Here is a 19997-nt window from a genome sequence, read left to right on the forward strand (position 1 = left end):
TTCTCATAACTCGATATATATCTATAGATCAAGATTCTACATTCATACTTCTTATCACTGGATAGTAAATGAAGGTAAAATCCTTCCTTATCTCATATTTTATACGCAGTATGAAATCTGTAACAGGATTTTTACTTTTCTTAAGTATCGGTAAGTGTTGTTAAAGAACCTTCTGTGGACTAAAAAATGTTTCATCAAAATTGTATGTCAGAGGAACGTCAAGATTTCACACGGAGTTTGTATATAGTTCGTATTCATCATAACATTCGAGCCATTTCCGTTTATTTGTGCAAAGATGTTTCCATATATAAACCTATAGAATAATAACAGGATTTGATCACAATCTGAGAGCGTATATAATGGCTCTACAGCGACGATACACATATATTTCATTCAAACAGACAGCATTATGAACAAAATATAAGCATTGAATGCTTATTATTAGATGTCGTCGGTCCTATAATAGACCAAGCGGCGCAGACAAATTATCATACCACGCAAATGTCCGGTGTAATGAAGAATAATGACCCCCGTAGAATAATGACCGGGGGTCATTTTTCGACGTAGAATAATGACCCCCCTAGCTGAAGTATAATTGGATTTTTCTGAAGAAAAAAGACCCAGGGTTATTTTCCTTCATGTTTAACACGAAGAAAAATGACCCCCATAGAAATATGACCCCCCCCCCCCCCCCCCGTAAACATGAATAGAAATTGGTTACACCGTATCCAAGAAATGACTTTGAAATTTACTTAATTTTTCACTCTGTTCAACTGCTTTTGAAGTTATAAACACCGAATTTGTAAATAAATCGCTGTATATTAGTTTTGCATATTCGTAGCAGGCACACACAAAACACTCTTATATTGCCACAAATTGATTGTTAACAGTTACGTCACTTCTCTCATCGAAATACGGCGGGAAATGGCGCAAATAAAGACAGATTCATACACAATGAGGATATTGTGTGATAATTAACGAACAATAATCTAGAAAGAATAATTGTTGTAATAATAAAAGCAATATTCACTGGTGAATGAATTGTCAATCTTAGAATGATACATGTATATATCTTTATGGAAAAAGACTAAGGGGACAAGTTACGTGGGAATATGAATTATTCTTATTTACATTTCTTGAAGAAAGTAATTTTTAAAAAATCATTTTGCATTAGTTTTATTTTCTTCTACTTGATACATGAACATCAATATTCTAAACATTCGTTGTAATGTTGTATTTGTAATCATGAATAGACTTTATTCTTTTAGAGCAAATGGGTGAAGAGTACCTGACTATAGTTAATCTTAATACATAATAAACACTGATCGATTATAATAAGAAAAGATTGTTTCTAAAAGTGTTGATAAGAGGTTAGGCCCCATGTTCGGGGTTTATATCCCCTTGATTTTGATCACACGATCTTTATTGTATCCAAAGTTACCAATGCTCATACAAACTAGTGATGCATTAATCATCTTGATATTAACTAAACTTACTAAAGTATGCCGACGATAAAGTAAAATATATTTTCTGTACGAGTTCTCTCAGTACTTTGACGATTTTCCTTGTTGGCTGTTAACCTCTACTGGCGTAATGGCTGCTGTCAGTGCCTACTAACTTCAGCTTGGTTATAATGCCTAACATTGGAGTAAACTTTTCATATTTTTGGTTTTATCATTAATTCCGCGTGCTGCACTTGCATACCCAGCAGTTTGTAATAGTTGAAATCCTCAATGCAAGTATAATTCATGAACAATAGGAAGAATATAAAAGATGCGACGGCGAAGCGCGAAGATGCGAAGACGAAAGTGCCAAGTTACGAAGGCGAAGAAGTGATACTACTATCGCTTCTTTGTCTTTGCAACTTCGCGCTTTCGCCTTTTTAGCTCACCGAGACGAAGTCAAGGGGAGCTTATGCTATATTCCCGGCGTTGGCGTCCGGAGCTGGTTAAAGTTTTTGGTGCATGTCCTGTATCTAAGCTATTACTACTTCACCTAACCTGAATGGATGGTGAATCTTATGATACAGATGCACCTGACAAGCATGGATGCTGAATCAGAGCCATAGGTTGGGGATGCTTGAGGAGGTAAAGGTTTTAATTGCTGGTGCCCCTGATGATGATATCTTAGTTATTACTGGTCCTAACTTCACCAAACTTGCATGGATGGTGTGTCTTATGATACTGATGCACCTGACAGGCTTCAATGCTGAATCTGAGCTATAGGTTACGGATGCTGGATGAGGTTTAGTTTTTGGAACAGGTCACATGTTTTATAGATGATAGCTTGCATAGTTGATTTAACTATATTATAAATGAAACGCAGAGGTTGCTTCAGATGCAGAGCCTGATCTCCATTATCAAGGACGCTAAAGAAATCTCCTACCTCACTCAAACCTGCTTGATAGATAAATGTAGTTGTTGTTAACTGATATAACATGATTCCTATGATATAGTATTGTATGATATGAAACACTATTGTTTAAAAGGATACAATATAATACCATATGTTATATTGTAAAACGTTATATGATACGATATAATATTGTATCATTTTTTTTTTATATTTTATGATATGATATTGTATCATGATATTGTTCTGTATAGTATTGTATATTATGATACAATATTGTATAATATTATATTGTTTTATTAATTACTAATTAAATCACATTAAACTATTACATCTGATATTGCAATATATAATATTGTATCCTATGATATAATATTGTATATTCTATGAAATTGTATTATACAGTATTGTATATTATGATATTGGTTTCTGTAATATAGAATTATATCAAATGAAATTGTATATATGATATTGTCATATTGAAAAATATCGTATCATACGATATTGTATTATATGATATTCGTTTATATGATATATAATCATATTACATGAAATTGTATTTTATGATGTTGTAATATATATTATTGTATCATATGATACAATATGTACAATATAATTGTAATATATAATATTTTATTTTATCCCATGATATTGAATCCTTTAATATGATGCAGTGTTGTATCAAATTATATTGTATCATATAATACAATATCTTATTATTTATCAAATATTAAACAGTATCATACAATACAATATCATACTACATTATACAATATAATAACACAGGTTTCAATGTTATGATGTATTATTGCACTATGATATTGTTTTATATAATACTATATTGTATTATGTTTTATGATATTGTATTATTTGATTAAATACAATAATGTATAACACAATAAAATGTCATATCATACTTTACAATATCATGTCTCACAATTTTTGTACGGTATTTTATGGTATTATATGATATATATTGTAGGTATGATAGGATGCAATTTTTAATCTTATATAATTGTATTGATTATCATTAACATTTGATCATATGATTATCATAAAAAATTTTAACAGATGATATACGATAATATGTCAAAACAGAATCCATGAATATCCAAGATCATAAAGGATGGTTTTCATATAATATGATAAAGGTGGTCTCATAAAGGTGATGCCTCATAAAGGTGATGCCTCGTCTCGGTGAGCTTTGTAATCTCTGATTACCTATGTTTTATAATTGCAGAGCTCTCTATCGTTTAAGGGTTCCGAGGCATATTTTGGAAATTTTATTTTTATAAAATTAATAAAATAAAATTATTCAGGGGGATAGGGTCCGGACCCCCTCTCCTCTTTTACTGCGTGAAAAAATTAATATTGAATTTTCCCGGGGGACGGACCCCTCCCCCCCCCCCCCCCCCCTGGATCCATGCATAAGCAAGGAGTGTCGCATCATGAAATAAGAATGTTACTGCATGTGTTTGGTTCACGGTAAACAGACGGCTGGTAAGTGATAGGAGTCTGGAAGTGCATACATGTATGTACACATTATGGTGGACATTAAATTTTGTGTGGAGTATATAATGATTAGGCATAGCCAGCACTGGTAAACATATATGTCACATGTACACATTATAAACATTCATAGTAAGCGCGATGGCCTAGCGCATGCGTACCAATAATAGCCTGGATTAATCGAAAAACCTTGGTGAGTACGGTGCCTGCATTAAATTCTATGTAATCGACCGAGACTTGCTGAATGCAATCAAAAAAGGCGAAGGCGAAGATGCGAAGGCCAGAGTGCGAAGTTGGGAAGGGATAGTAGTATCGCTCCTTCGCCTTCGCACTTTAGGCATCACATCTTCGCGCTTCGTCGTCGCATCTTCGCACTTTTGCTCCTTCGCCTTCGCACTATCGCCTTTGCAACTTCGCCCTATATTAAGGTCGGATTGGCCCTATCAGAACACCATAGATATATGTAAATGTAATTGTTAAAGGGGCGTGGTCACGATTTGGTCAAATTCTATTTTTCTGTTTTCATTATTTACATTGCTTAAGGAAAGTATTTCTACTGATCAAATGAAATTTGAGGGTCAGTTGTAAAGTTATAAGCAAGATACAGGGCTCACAATTCTTTGTCATGTAAACAAGGCTCGTGCCCTGTTGTTGTTTACATAGGTTCAATATACCAGTTAAAAATCTTTTTCAAGCTGATTTGTCTATCTTCTTTTTCATTTTAAGCATAAATAAACAGTTCCTTACGTTTAACACATTCATTGGGTCTAAAATTAGAATTTTACTTCAACATTCAAAATGTAACGAATGACACTCAAATATTTGTTGCCTATTAAAATGCCTTACTAAAGCATTGTGAACATTAAGATCGGAATTTTTTTTTGACTATAATTGTGACCATGCCCCTTTCAGATGACAACCATACCCCGATGCAATACGTCAATGTCTTGTTATAACGGACGGATTTTTATTTTCTAAGCTATACCCCTTCTTTCACTTTAAGTTTATTTGAATATGAATTATAATTTCTGTTACTTTCTGTAAACTGCAGCAGTAAAAATTACAATAATGTAAAGACTATTTCACAAATACTAAAAAACATACTGAAAAACTTTAATCTACAAGGGGGTCATTATTCTACAGGGGTCACTTTTCTTCATGTGGAGTGTGCTCATTTTTATGAAAATGACATTTATTCTTCAGGCAAAGGGGTCATTTTTCTGCGTAGAATAATGACCGGGGGGTCATTATTCTACGTCAAAAAATGACCCCCGGTCATTATTCTACGGGGGTCATTATTCTTCATTACACCGGCAATCAATATGTTTGCACCACTTGGTGTGTTATAGATCCGACAACATCCAAAACTAAGCACTAAATGCTTAAGTGTTAAAGGAAATTGTCCAGTTATTATGTTTTATTATAGAACAAAAAGTCAGGGGGGGGGTTTTCTCTTTAAATTTTCATGTTTTCTCACGACATGTATAGCATTCCAACGACAACAAAGATATGAATTAGTATAAAAAGGCAGTGTGTTGAATAACAAGAAAAAATACCAATTTAGTATGCACCTATAGTGGCATACCTCTATCCCCCTCGTGTGCAAATTATTTTTCTATCAAATGTGTAGGCATGCAAGATGAATATGTTGACTTGCAGGAGAGTTGTGTTTACATGCAACATAACTATGTTGACAATCAAGAAAATTCAATCAATTATGTATTACTAGCATAAACAATCTCAAAAATATCAAATATCGCCCATATGTGACTTAAAACATGCTGGATGCTACTTATTTATGTAGACATGCAACTTATTTATGTTGAGAAGCGATGAAAAGATGTGAACATGCAACTTTTAAGCACGATGTAGCATGTTGGAAGTAACGTGGTCAATATATTTAGATTTTGCAAATGTCTTGCATATCAACATAGATAACATCAATTTACGAAGTAATGATAAATGAAATAGTTTTGTTTTTGACGCAGCTACACCCTCCGCTGGTCAGTCCTGTCCCGGGGGGTGGTACCACTTCGGTACCTCCTGTTATGCATTCATTGATGCGGAACCTTTAGAGTGGACGGAAGCCATGGTGACTACATCTCTTGGAGCATCAAGTTTAAGGGTCCTCCACACCTTTCGGAAAAGTTTTGCATACATGCCCAACTTTCATATTTCTTAGAGATGTGGAATTTTATCATGCGCTTGACCTGAAAATGGAAGAACAGTTTTTTTTGTTTTTGAAGGGGGTAACTTTTAAAGATTTACTAGCATCTTTTTAATCATACGATAAAAAAGACTCCGATGTAATTGAACTTTTTGGTGAGTAGACTGAAGCTTTCCTCATTGCACTTCAGAGAAAGATGTACATGAGCAGTAAAATCGCCATGTTGTGACGTATTGTCATCAAAGTAAAAAGTCACGGGGTGTCGAGGATTCTTAAGCAGATGTAGGTTATTTGATTGCATTGATTAGCCTTTTGACATTGAAGCTCAGACACAATTGAGTGCACGTATTTATGACCATTTCTTAGTTTTATTGTAGTACTCTTCATGCAAAGTTGGTTGAAATAGAAACTGCCGCTGAAAATGCTTTCCTGAAGAGTCATTTGACTTTTAGTCACACCAATGGTAAGTTTATATATGGTTTACAATATGACACCTATAAAGAACGTCACGTTTCTCTTAATAATATATTCAGTTTATATTCCTTTTTGTGTTTGCAACGTTCAATTTCCTTTTAATACACTTAGCCAATTCATGCGCCATAAACACAAATATAAACATCAGATGTCATGCGTTTTGGGTATATTTATTATTGTAAGATTACTAAAATGTTCAAACTAATATAACCAATTTCATACGTACTAATAGAAAATAATCGTTAAATTGTATCTATTCGTCAATAAAAAAGATTTTCCATGACAAAGTTTCTGGCACTATATTTTTAGTCGCGGAAGCGAACTAAATATATATTTCAGGGTCTGTAACATGTTAATTTGGCTGTTCCATGTATGTGTCATATTACATACTAAGAGCGAATAAAATAAGAGCAAAATCAATACCGGGTATCTAAAACGCTTTGTAAAAGTCGAACCAATATTGTAAAATCCGTATTATGACGTAGTTCGATACTCAGACTACTTTAAAGCGACGATACACAAATATTCCATACAAATAAACATCAGTATTAATATAAATATACTACACTTTTACCCGTGCGTGCACGGGTTGACATTGCATATAATATCGGACATTTACAAAATAAATATTTTAACACACCGTGTGTTGACATTTACATATAAACAAGCTTTAAACCTAATATGTTTTACGGTGCGACCGTTGGGGCGAGCACAGCATGTGATCAAACAATGAATTATAATAAATTAATAAAATAAAATTAACAACGTGAAATTTGAATGCCAAAAAATAAAATATACCTATTTTTCAGTAAATTTTCATTATTCATAGTTTATAAGATTTGTTATAATTTATTTATTTATATGTAGAACAATAGTTTAATCTCAGATACAATGTTGTTAAATAATAAAGATTTTAATATATAAATATTCATTGCACTGCATCTCCTCTTTTAAAGTGATTGTGATTATGATTGATTGATTGATTTCCCCCTTTTTTTTGCAGTAGACATTTTTTCTTAAACTTACATATAAAACTTGACTCATCATAGAGCTCCCCCCATGCTAAAATTTTTTTCATTTTTGTCAATTTATACATAGAAAATCGACTTACCATGGATTTGCCCCTCCACTGAAAAAAAAATTAATGTTTAATTTTATTTTTAATTTACGCTTAAAAATATTTGCTTATCATGTTAAAAGAACATGGTGTTGTCCCCCCCCCCCCCCCCGCATGTAATAAATGGAAGTGAAAATAAAGAAACCATTGAACTGCTAAAGAGCTGAAGGATTAGAATTTTCATGATTTATTTTTCTTTTTGCTTGCAAAGATTTTTTGGATGAGGCTGCCATCCATCCACCCACCCCCTTTAAAAAAAGGCGCTGCTACGTATAACGTTACTTTTCAGGAAATTACCGTAATTACAGTGAATAAAATATTTGTGAGCATTCATCCAAATTAGTGCAATTTACAACTGTTTCCTGTATCTGAAGGAATGTCCTTATTCGTCAGCTGTTCTTTATCTTGGCCTTTGCAAGATTTTAAGAGGATTTTGGTCATTTCAGCAGATTTACAATAACTTCAATTAGAGTAATTTCCCCTTATCAGTGCTTATTGTTACGTCAAAGCTGACGTTGGTTAAGGTAGCTCGCGGGTTTACCTGCTTGTGAGAAAACCTACCTTGAAAATTTGTCCACGTGATCCATAGGTTTTATAGTTTTATTTCTAAAATTTATTTAAGATTCGTCTGCGCGGTAATTATGTTAATGTGTTTCAAATACAGTGTCATTAATAAAATCAAGCAACGCCATTTCAATGAAATATATAGTAAAATGCACATTTTAACCGAGAACCGCATTACAAAACTATGCTCCAAACTTTTAAACGATTCAGACGAAATTAATCATACTCAACACAAAAACAGAGGAGATAATTATGAATCAATTCATAAAAAAATATCAGTATGTGTTCTCGGCCAATTTTTGGCAAAAAAACTTTAAAGATTTCAAAGATTTCTCAAAACCTTATATTTTCATTACGACGTTAGCCTGACGTCATCATTTCCTTACTTCTTAGAACACCAAAATTGAAATGCATTTATTGACAAGACTAGCTGTTTAACACATTTTAGAACATGTAAATGCTTATTAGACATTATTGTGAATGTTATCAAATGCAATTAATGTAAGGCTGTAAAGATACAGAAAATTGCTATTTTTGTTTTTAAGAAACTCTGAGTCAATCAATGCAAAAATAAAATGCCAGGCAACTACTGACATTATAAGTAAGTAATCGAATAAAACAGTTATCTCAGGCCAAAAGAAATTTAAGAATTTAATCGGTAGTACAGATTACGAAAGTTATAATTGTAAAAAAAAAAAAGCGAAGTTAATGCATACATTCTATTTTAAAACATGACTTTAAATGGAAGAGTTCTAACGCACACTCATTCTTTATCTTTATAGAACAAAATGTGACAATGTATGTGACATCTTTAAATTTTCAGCACTTGATATTATAAATCTTTGTATAAACAGTCATAAACCGCATATAAGCTTTCTAAAATATTTTCTTTTATACTTCTAAATATCTCATTTGTCATTTTTTAAAAAAAATATGAGTTTACTATGACAGTCAACTCTTCACGTCGATTCCTATTGTGACGTCAGCAAACCCGCGAGCTTTGATTCTCGGGAGAACGTGATGTTGGAACGTGAGGTTGGAAACCATTGGTACTATGAATTGTGGGTCAAAATTTACTGACCCCGAAAAAATATATCGGATCAATGTGTAAACGTTTGTGACGTCACACGATTATTTTTGATTGAAAGTGTACTGAGGTGAACTTTAGAGGTAACATTGACTGTATGTCGCTTACATCGTTATTGTTTTGTCTTGCTGATTCTTGTGAGAGTGTGAAGTGATAAAAATTGCCATGATTACAGGGAACTACTGGGACGATTAAAACGATGCATTACTGGTCCGATTTACTGACGCCAAAAAAAATCCGTTGAATGAATGTGCAACTAGTCCGAATTTTCTATTCACACACGCCTTGCCGGTAGAGCTCGCTAATATGTAAACGGTGTGACCGTTGGACCGAGCGCAGATTTAACACAGTGCAGTTTGATTTTTGTAGAACAAAATTTATTTGAAACGGACGCAGTAGGATCCGCCTGGTTGCCTACTCAAATCATTAGCAAAAGTTTAACTAAACGTCATGTGCTCAGTCTACATTATGACGTCATGTTTCAGACGTAAAACGTACACGTTTTGTCTTCGGAAATAGCCGAAGAGAGTTACATTGTAATGATATGTTTTACGGTGCTACCGTTCTGGCGAGCGCAGCAAGAATTGCACATACTGTACTTTGCATCATTGTCAACTTATAGTTTTATTTAGGTATCTACGAACGTCAAAGAATTTTTGAGAGAGTATTGCTCTACAATAAGTATGACAAAGGTACTAATTTTAATGGTTATGATACATACAGCGCAACCCCCTACCCAGAGAGAGAGAGAGAGAGAGAGAGAGAGAGAGAGAGAGCGAGAGCGAGAGGCAGAGAGAGAGAGAGAGAGAGAGAGACCTGTTTGTAGGTGTGTAATTTCCCACTTTTGGGAAACTACATGTATATGCAATATCTACATAATTTTTTTACTTGTTTATTTTTTCATTTTGTTCCTTTTTATTTAGTTCAAAATGTCCTATTGTTTATTTCCTCCCTACTCATATATCCCCGAATACCCAAACTCCGTCACCATAAGCAGAAAACCTTCCGCGTTTCTCTGTAAATTATTTTTTTGTGGTTTTTATCATTTGCAATCACTAAATATAATCTGAAACAATATAATTTATAAAATTATTAACAAAAATATTTTTATTTTTATTCAAATAGCTCTCTGAATACGACGTTTATCACGCGTGCTTATTATATCTTATGAACCTAACTCCGTCACCCACATGCTCTATGATATGGCAGGGAATGAAGACACATTAACAATTTTGTTAAAACTCCATTTGTATCTAGGCCAAGTTATAATAAGTAAAAATGGTGCATACAATTTAATTGTATTTAATTTCATCGAAATGAAATGATCGCCAGAATAAAAAATGGGTCCATGTAACAACAATCACAATGGCCTTTTCAGAATGTATGGATGCCGTTTGATTTATGTCCTTACATATTTCAAATATTTTATATCATTAATTAATATATTACTTATTATATCATTTTTTTATTACATTTTTAGAAATGTAGCATATTCTAAATAGCGATATATACCGGAGATATCTATATACCCTGTATAAGGCAAAAGTATCGGCATGAGCCATTTGACGTTATCATCAAGAGTAGTGCATACAGGCTATTGCGGACTGAAAAAAATGTATTAATTACCTTAAAAAAAAATGTATTGCATGTGAAATGTTTTATCTTGGCCTCTCTAAAAATGGCTGACCACCGTAAATGGTCGAATGGGCCCGCATGTCAGAAATATCGATTTTTAAGTGCACCCGTGAAAAAGTTTTAGCTGATTTCACACAATTAATGCTGCATAAAATGAACAAGGTTTAATTCTGTTATTTTTTGACACATTCTTAAATTTAACCGTTGCAAATTGTTGACATTTGATTAAAGATTTTTGACATGTAAAAAATGACGTCATAATCGTACTTGATTTCAAACGGCGAAGAGTTTCCCGAAAGTGACGGAGTTAGGGTAGTGACGGAGTTAGGGGGCTATGCGATACTTACATGCATGCACAATTACTTTAAAAATGGATCGATGGGACAGTAAAGTATGGCTCTTGCTAGTATATATATATAAAATTTCTATATTAAAAAAAGATTAGAAACAAATCATATGTCAATGAGGCAGGTATCGCAGATTAAACTGAAATGGCCAGTACACTCATTACAGATGTTTGATCCACCTCTAAATTTATCGCGGGAAATATAACGCGAGTGCACTGTGACGTCATCCATGACTTTGTTCGTCTTTGTTTACGTTTCTCGACTCAATACGAAGGTATGGAAGCATGTAACAAATCTTTTGAGTCTCGCCAAAGCATATGCAGTACTCAAAACGTGTCTTCAAACTTTAAGTCACCGTAAATTACGAGTTATAAGTCGGCCATTTTTGGCATAGCACCACGGGTGAAAACATTAAAGAGCATTATGGGACGTAGACAAAAAATTTGTTTGAGGAACTGTAGGTTTAACTCGTTCTTTTTCCCGCGCACACTGGTTCTTAGAGCTCGCTTCGCTAGCCGGCGCTGCGCGCCGGCGAGCTGCGCTCGCTATAATAATGCTATTAATTTTACTTCACTTTGCTTAGTTTTTGTCTCGGGCAGGCATTCACCACAGTTAAAATGCCTCCCATATACCCGTAATGTAGCAGAAAATTGCAGAATCGCTCCGAAACGATTTAGGGGGTATATTTTATTTAATAAGTATTTTATTCAAGTATATAAATACATTGAAATGGATTGAACAGCAGGCACAATGCCTATTTATGTTCTCTCCTGTAGTCAAGGTATAATATGAGTAATTATATAATTATATATAATATATATATACATATATATTGCAATGGAATTTTGTATAATAGATTAATATTGTAAATAGCATTGGAAGGAGGTACAGTGCAAAAAAATAAACAAAACAAATAGCTTATGATAGGAAAATGAAATTAAAAAAATAGAAAAATAATGGTTAATTGCTAAGGTTGGAAATAAAAAAGTATATGTAATGTAGGGAAAAAATGAGAAAGAAAAGAAAAAACATGTAATAAAAACAAAACAAAAATTAATAACAGAGTAGAAAAAAATCGAAAGTTTGGGGGGATGGGGTGGGAGGGGGAGGGGGAGAACAATAAGCAATAAAAAATGAAAAGAAAGGAGTGTAAGGAAAGTCAGTGGTACCCATTTTGATACATTTTTTATACAATATTTGTGTACATTTTTACCTATGCATTTACTTAAATCTATTTGTACTTTTTATGTAAAAATGAATTTTATCAAATAATAGTAAGTTATTTTGAAATGTTAGTTTATCACTTCCAAAAAGTAGATTCTTAATTGTGATGGGTATGGAATTGTCGTTCATATAATCAAATAGAGATTTTCTTTGGGAGGCATATGATGGACAGTGTAAGAAATAATGTTTAGAGTCTTCCACTTCAAGAAAGCACTTCTGACATAGTGGAGAAGCAATAAGGTGGTGTGAATAAAGGTCAGCATTTAAGTTACTACTGTTATTTCTCAACTGACAATGCCAAATATTTTCTAATCTTTTGCCATGGTTAAATAATTTATGCATATACAGTTTTTTACTATTAATATTTTTGAGGCTGTTCTTAAATGCTGAAACTGTAGTTATATTTTTTGTATTTTGAGGTAGATTGTTCCACAATATAATTGTAGATGGTATAAAACTATTGAAGTAAGATATTGTTCTTGCAACAGGTGTGCGATAGATGAAATTGTTTCGAAGATTGTAGGTATTATGTGGGGGGAAACATTCACTAACAATATTAGATAAGTATTTAGGGGTATAATTGTTTAATATTTTGAACAATAATATTAATTTATGGTTACTTCTACGTTTCGTAAGTGTTTCCCAGCCTAATTCCTGATATAGGTATTGTTTAGATGAGTTTCGTCTAAGACCAGTAATTATTCGTGCAGCTTCAATCTGTATACTTTCCAATAAATTACTTTGTTCATCTGTACAATTGTCCCAGACTACATCACCATACTCTAACACAGGGCGAATAAATGCAAAGTAAATTTTAATCAAAGATTCCCTATTTATTTTATATTTGAATATGCTTAGCAGGGTATATTTCATAGTAAATGCACCGTGTTAGAGTTATTTTCCTTATTTTCTATGATGAATAGAATATATAGTAAATTTTAAATGAAAGTTTACACGCATTTGTTTTATTGTTTCTGAATTTATCCATGCAAATGTGATATTGTGGAAACATAAAATACGATCGTCTTGTGATTTAGCGTGAATGTAATGCACATGCACAAGATTGTAAAATCCAAAAAACCCAGATGATTTCCGGATTTTTTTGAGAAATTTTCGTTAATTATTAATGAGCAAAGCTTGATTGAGAAAAAATAAAAGCAAATTGGTAGTCTTCAAGTACCAATTATGTTTAAAATATATAAAACAAAAAACAGTACTCTTCCGATTTATCGGTATTAAAGACCAAAAATTCGAGTCTATTATTTTAATATAGTAGTATAGATAAGTATTGAATGCTTATTTTTTGGATGTCGTCCTACATTTTATTTACCGTCACATACCAAGCGGTGCAGGCAAATTAGTGCGTTACCGCGGACAGTTTATTCGCGGTTTATAAAAAAGCACAAACTGTTCCAAATTATTTCATATCGTATAAAAGTGATAAATATTGAATTCATTGGTAATTATAATTTATTTTTTTCCATTAATTGTAACTAAAACGTCATTTGACCTTTCAAAAAACTTCAAAATGTACAAATTTAAACGTAACGTCAGGCGGATTTATACATTTTTTGACGTTTGTTAGATACATGTAGGTAACGCGGGTTATGTACTAAATATTTTTCTCCAAAGTCCTCACCTTCATATCCGGCATGAATCATCAAATGAAGCATTTTTATTGCTTCAACATACAAACTGGTTTATATTGAGTTTATCAGTGTTGATAAATATCTGGTTTTAAAATTAGAAATAAATTTGACCAATATTATTTTTATTCATACAAAAAGTCTTTGTTACACTTCTTAAATATTATCAATTTATATCAAAAAAGTTTTAATATTGCAATGAGAAAGAAGAAGCAATTTGTAAAATTAATGTATATTGACTTTGGTTCATTTTAAGTGATATGACATTGAATTCACCTTTTTTCTACGTACAATTCTTTGACACAAAATTTGTATACCATGCATATGTTTCTGAGTAAATTAATCGAAAATTGTCTTTTTAACAGACACTTATTGGATGGGTTTGACAGACGCTTTAGTGGAGGGAAAGTTTGTTTGGCAGATGACACAAGATGACGTCGTGTTTGTGGATTGGGCTCCGCGCGAACCAAACGATATGGCTCACAAGGAGGACTGCGCGACTCTCGAATTTGGCTACCAGTATAGGTGGAATGATGCGCCATGCTCCAACAAATATGATTTTATATGCGAACGAGAGTGAGTAGAGAATTGATTTAGAAGAAGTAAAAATTGATTAACATTATATGGCTGAAGGGTCGGGTAGCGTCCTCGACAGCCGTTACTTTTTCTTTTATTGATAGTACATGTACGTCACAACATGGCGAGTTCAACTCTTATATCGCTAATCTCTGTAGTGCAACGTACTTTAAGCTTCAGTCTACACTCAAATTCCCATTGGTTAGCTAATGAAGTGATGTACATTAACAATACTTTTGTGAATGTTACTTAGTTTTAACAATCAATTTATTGATTTGGTTAAAAAAATGTCTAAATGTAAACAATGAAATGCTTCCTTCGATGGTTAATAAAGGTTATGAAGGTAGCGATCATTGCAGAATTAATTACATACATGTAACGCGGGTTATGTATTTTTTCTGAAATATCGACTCCTTCTTATCCCACGTGAATCCCCAAAGAAGGCATTTTAATTTATTGTTTAAATTACTGCAAGTACGTGTACAGGTTTTTTGTACGCTTAAGTAGCACTGCATTACTAATAAATAATTGATTTCAAAACTTCTACCTTAATTTCTTTCAGAATTGAAGGAAATCCGAATGTCATTGGATAATTACCTACCTACCAGAAGAACTGTAGCTCAACAATTCCATTGACATTTCCGAAATAAAAAAAAATATATTTAAAAGTCACTAGAATTAAATTGTTGGTTTAATTCATATTGGTGTAAAAACATTTGTCCCCTTTTCAGATAAAAAAAAAATAAGAAAATAAAACAATTTTTGTCCTGAGTATTGAGACATTGAGGATCAAACATAATATACATGTATTTAATTATAAGCATTGAATCATTATTTTTTTTAAAGATGCAACGGTGTGTGCATACAAATTGAATAACCCGCGCTAGCGCGTTATGGAATTTGTTTGCACACACCGTTGCAGTTATGAGACCACATCTTTCAAAAAATAATGATTCAATGCTTATATTTATATTTACGTTTTATAGCATTAATTCCCCTTTTCGCAAATGATTTTTTTTTTTACATCTCTGCTATATTCAACGAGTATTGCGCAATTAACGCATTGGAACATTGGAACATCCAAATTATTGCACAGCGTTTTAGATTCTAATAACACATTACTATTTTTTCAGTCTGTAATTGGATGAATTTACTTTAGGTATACTATGAAATTATTTAATTGAATTCATTTAACTGTTGAAAAATATTTACATCGATGAAATGATAATCAGCGTAAGGATAATATCAGATCGTGATCCGGTTTGAAGTCGCGAGGAGAGTTCGAGAAAATTATAATGAAGGAAGACTGAATGTATTCATTCGCACCAGATTACGTGATGGGGTCTTCTGTGTTATGTGTAAATATCACTCAAATCAATCAATACAGTTTAATAGGGGGGAAAAAAGTAAATGTTAATACACATATATTATATTAATATGCATTATGCTCTCTAGGTGATACTAATATTTTGTGAAATATGTCAACAGAGGTTACCATAGCTTGCGCCAAAATTACTTATTCTAAAATATGAAAAGGTGTTCAATTATCTTTTACATGAAATTTAATGCACTTCAGTGAAATAATTTATTTCATTAGAATACCAATAAATAAAATTTTAGTGTTACCGATGGAGTTTTTTTTAGCTAGCCCATGTTGATGGCTATTAAGTGTCACGAGCTTTTCTGATTACATTTTGCTTAATTATATTGTTGTATGGTTAATATAATCTTTGAATTGTTTAGTATTATTACTTATTACTTCGCCTCGCCATCTATGAGATTGATCAACCCAATATATTTCCGCAGTGAGTCAGTAACTAATCTAATAAGTGTTTTGTTTTCCCGAGGACTATCAAGCGACATATATTTATTAACAAATAACGATGATCTATACGCAAAGCCATGTACAAGATGCCTAACAATTCGTCCAATTTAACTCATTTAAACTCTTCAAAATATTCAATCTCACCTTCCAATTACTCTTTTAAAATATATGCTTCACTCATGTTTACTTACAATGTTTTGTTGCTATTCAATTTTTTTTTGTGACGGTATTGTCACTTTTCATTTTGTATTAAATAATGCATATCTTAATTCGACAACTTAGATACAAACCAAAACCATCGCAAGAGCCTTGTTTTCATATTACAGAATTGTGAGCTCTGTAACTCGCTAAATTAAATAACGTGACATTATGACAGATCATTGGCAATACCTTATTTAAGCATTGTAAATATTAAAATTTAAAACGTAAAATTGTAAAAAAATAAAAATCAATAAAATAAAATTAAAAAAAATAAAAATGAAAAAAAATCAGACCATTCCTCCATAAAAAAGACCCTGAGGACATAAACTCTAACTAAGGAGCCATTCCCATTCAAGTATTCTACAAAAAAATTTTTTTGTTTCACACATAGAAAACTGACATCTAGTCAGTGTTATACGTGGATCCCTTTTCGTCGTTTCACTCATTTGAAGGAAGCACAGACACAAACATTACCCTCTTACAGTTTCAATTTCCTATACCCACATTGATTTGTATTTTAACCAGAAATTTCTTTAAACGGTAAAGAGAAGGAAAGACAATTTATGCTTTTCTTAAAGTAGAATATATATAAATAAAAATATAAAATGCCATTGGGGATTGGACTCATATGTACTCTGAACAAATTTTGGGATACAACTAGTGGAAAATTCACCAGTGAAAGGAATGGTACCTTTAATTTGGTGTACCATTGTTATCACTGACTGATTATCTAGTGGAAAATGTCAAACCAAGATGCAATATTTTTGCCTCGATCATTTTGCAGTAAAAGGATAATTTCAGAATTATAATTTTTAGTCAGCAAAATATTTTTTTTCTTACAATTTTTTTCTCCTGCTAAATGTGCATTGGGAAATATGGCTAGAGCGAGTCATTACTTAGATATTACAATACCGTCATATACACCCGACGATTATGATACCGTTGGCATAAGCACACCAATGGTAAAAAAAAATATTACAATTTATTAATATGAGCTTGAAAATTCTTATTTCATATTCTCCAAATAAACCGTCATTGCCAAAAAAAAAAAAAAAGAGGACAATTCACCTATTTTAACATTTCGCGTTACAGTACCAATATAATGTAGGACATTTAGTTTGCTTTCTTTTCATACCCCTGTTTTCTTTATTCAAAAATCTTTTTTAAAAATAAAGTAAACTCATCATAAGTATTTTATACTTTTAATAATTTTGTTTTTTTACACAATATCAATCACTAACTGTTAAAATATTATTCATTAAATTTACTAACAGCACATGATTATTATATGAATGCAATTACTCTAAAAATACCTTCTGCGCATCAATTTCCTAACACCAAACTACATGTATTGTAATTTTAAAATTTTAGGTACAAGAAAGCTACAAATACATTTATCTCTGAAGCACTTCACATTGTATTGTAATTACAGAAATCAAAATTACAATTCATTCTTTCTCTAGTTACTGAGCAACAACAATCGGTTCATTGAGACAGGGAGAATGCTGTACAACAAAAATGTACAAAGATCTATATAAAATACCACATTCATTATTCATGTGAAAGAAACAGGAATCTCATTGTCCTTCTTGCCTCAAACCTGTCCATGAATGTATCTGTATCTTGTAAAGTTGATGCAAACCAGATTTTCACTGGTCAATTGAAAAATGAAGTCATGAACTGAAGTTGATTTAGAATCATCTTTTAGTGAATACTGAGTGTAAATTTACAACCACCTGCAATTTATGACAAATTACAAAATACAGTAACCCACTTATATCTCTCTCAATCCATATTTGTAATACATAATATGCTTATCTTAGTTCTGATATATATGTACATGGCAAATATGTGCACTAAACCATTTCGTTTACTCGAATCAACTCATTCAGTCTTTTATGTCAAGTTTGACTACAGTTAACTATTCTGACACATTCAACCCTAAAATTGTGAGTATGATCTTTGGTCATTAACAAAACAAGAGGCAGGATTACCCTAACAATCTGTGGTCAATACATTTTTTTGTTCTCTGTCTAATTAGAGGAACCACCTAGTGCATTAAAAGCGCTGTTGATTGGGATAGTTCCCATACTGGTTGGGTGCCATTTGTTGCTGCATCTGGGCCATCAGAGCAGCATTCTGTTGCTGTGGAGGCCCAGGTTGCTGGCCAGGGTTGCTCATAGACTGTCTTTTCATTGCCATTAGTCTCTGTTGTCTTATCTGTTGCTGCATCTGTGGATTGGTTGGACCAGGGATGTTCTGCATGTAGGTGCTCTGAGGGATGCCAGTGGGACCCATCTGGGTGTAGTTTGAACTCCCGGTCCCCATTGTATTCTGAGGGGTCTGCATTTGGCTTGGTACTATCATGCGACTGAAAACAGATCATGAAATCACTCTTGATATACTTGTAAGTTTGCAAAAACTCAACCTTAGAAGTTGCTGCAAAAAGAAACGGAAGCAAAGACGATTGTTTACATGATAATATGACAGAACAAAGAAGTTAGAATCTGCTTTTCCTTCCATAGAAAATAAATGGAAATCTTCACTTAGTGAATATATACATGTATCTGGGTAAAATTTATTTTCATTCTTAAAACAATAGCCTACTTGTTAGAAAAGTTTTTTTCACAAAACATGAACATGATCTACATGCACATGCTTAATAAACTTGGTAAAGTGCGACATATCTTTACTGCTTTAAAATATCTCACTTATTGATTTGCTGAATAGAATTCTTAGACAAGATTCCTCATATAACATGAGTACTTAATTCCAGATTCAACCTTTTTCCATCAAATCGTGAAAATATAAAATCGCGAATGGCAAATTTTATCATAGTTTCATGTAGTTTAATCTGTCTGAAAAATGTGAGATTTTAAAATTAGCGAGATATGCTTTTCGTGCTTTAAAATATCTCACTTATTGATTTGCTGAATAGAATTCTTCGACAAGATTCCTCATATAACATGAGTACTTAATTCCAGATTCAACCTTTTTCCATCAAATCGTGAAAATATAAAATCGCGAATGGCTAATTTTATCATTGTTTCATGTAGTTGAATCTGTCTGAAAAATGTGAGATTTTAAAATTAGCGAGATGTGCTTTTCGCGTTTTAAAATATCTCACTTATTGGTTTGCTTAATAGAATTCTTCGACAAGATTCCTCATATAACATGAGTACTTAATTCCAGATTCAACCTTTTTCCATCAAATCGTGAAAATATAAAATCGCGAATGGCAAATTTTATCATAGTTTCATGTAGTTTAATCTG

General features: G+C 32.5%; 2 protein-coding genes across 9 annotated transcripts in view; one reads left to right on the forward strand and one right to left on the reverse strand.

Moving 5' to 3' along the window:
- The first annotated feature begins 57 nt into the window (after nt 1-57).
- Nucleotides 58-15376, forward strand: LOC128182548 (low affinity immunoglobulin epsilon Fc receptor-like). 2 transcript variants are annotated; one of them, XM_052851263.1, is made up of 5 exons: nt 58-150; nt 5850-5953; nt 6395-6491; nt 14488-14698; nt 15261-15376. In XM_052851263.1, exons 1-5 carry the CDS (start codon nt 69-71, stop codon nt 15289-15291), a joined length of 525 nt encoding a protein of 174 aa, XP_052707223.1. In that variant the 5' UTR covers nt 58-68; the 3' UTR covers nt 15292-15376. The 2 variants fall into 2 exon arrangements, with proteins under 2 accessions (XP_052707223.1, XP_052707224.1); XM_052851264.1 differs by having other exon boundaries at nt 81-148; nt 5845-5953.
- A 2536-nt stretch (nt 15377-17912) lies between these two features.
- LOC128182535 (mediator of RNA polymerase II transcription subunit 12-like protein) overlaps nt 17913-19997 on the reverse strand; it is a 43466-nt gene continuing 41381 nt past the window's right edge. For all 7 annotated transcript variants that reach the window (XM_052851214.1, XM_052851219.1, XM_052851220.1 and 4 more), the window contains one exon: nt 17913-19095. In XM_052851214.1, the coding sequence (XP_052707174.1) occupies nt 18783-19095 (313 nt within the window). In that variant the 3' untranslated portion in view covers nt 17913-18782. The remainder of the gene's footprint in view (nt 19096-19997) is intronic.

Source organism: Crassostrea angulata, chromosome 4, assembly GCF_025612915.1.
Source record: "Crassostrea angulata isolate pt1a10 chromosome 4, ASM2561291v2, whole genome shotgun sequence".
Classification (NCBI taxonomy): domain Eukaryota; kingdom Metazoa; phylum Mollusca; class Bivalvia; order Ostreida; family Ostreidae; genus Magallana; species Magallana angulata.